Consider the following 988-nt stretch of genomic DNA (forward strand, 5'->3'; position numbering starts at 1 on the left):
GCGTGGGCCACCATCATGGTGTCCGTATCTGGCTGTAACGTCACATCGTTCTGCTCTTTCAAGAATTCGGACCCAATCATGATGTTTGGCACAGGATTAGCGTCATGGTTATGCCTAAGCGTCATAAGCACGTAGCGTTCATAGTTGATAGTGCCATCCTTGAGAGGTTCGAGCTGTCTCGTGAGCTTCCTTGCCTCATCGACGGTCATCGGATCTCTCCCGATTTTGGTCATTTGTGAAATGAGAACCTGGTGGTCGATTTTCCCATAACCGAGAGCGTTCTTTCCCGCAAGGAGGCGGAAGCAACGAAGCACTTCTTGCATTGAGTTTGGCGGCTTTGGTTTGTGGCTCATCATCTCCACAAATTCATCTTTTTCGAGCTCCCCGCTTCCATCCGTGTCGACCTCGCTTATTAAGTCTTCAAGCTCCTCGATTGACACGTCCACCCCCACCAATTGCATCAGACTTTCGATCTCCGTCATTGCGATCGTCCCGCCATCGTCAGTGTCCATCAAACAAAACACTTGATGCATCCTCCGCGCGAGCTCCTCTTCTTCCTCACTTCGCTCGGTCATAGCTCTTACAGCACTATGCCGTCGAGCCATCTTCGAACGCACGGTGCATTCGGACGCCGCCGTCCCACGAGTATCGTCTTTTGAAAAATGATGCAAAAAGCCTCGTCTCGCTCCTGGAGAATGCGCGGCAGACATCACAACAGATGCTATATCCAGATCACGCGCGAGAGCTGATGGCGCCTGGTTCAGATTTTTAGCTTACAGTGATATATATTAAGGAATGATACAAGATATAGAATGATATAGTTGGATTAGGAGCTGGGTGTTGCCTTCAACATGGGGTCCACCCAACACGAAGTCAGCCCGAACACCGTGCCCTCGGAGCCCCTTTCGACGCCGGCTTTGCCCGCCTTCGCGCGCCCCGCCGGCGTCGTCCTGGCCGCGCTTCTTCTTCTTCCTCTTCCTCTTCCTCT

General features: G+C 52.2%; 1 protein-coding gene across 1 annotated transcript; it reads right to left on the reverse strand.

Annotated features, from left to right (window-relative positions):
* Positions 1 to 116: 116 nt before the first annotated feature.
* Positions 117 to 533, reverse strand: AURANDRAFT_35488 (hypothetical protein; the record flags this gene model as incomplete). The annotated part of the gene is made up of 1 exon (XM_009044870.1): positions 117 to 533. A coding segment is annotated over one exon (417 nt), but the record flags the coding sequence as incomplete, so codon positions are not given.
* Positions 534 to 988: the final 455 nt, after the last annotated feature.

The sequence above is a fragment of the Aureococcus anophagefferens genome (assembly GCF_000186865.1).
Source record: "Aureococcus anophagefferens unplaced genomic scaffold AURANscaffold_952, whole genome shotgun sequence".
Taxonomy (NCBI): domain Eukaryota; class Pelagophyceae; order Pelagomonadales; family Pelagomonadaceae; genus Aureococcus; species Aureococcus anophagefferens.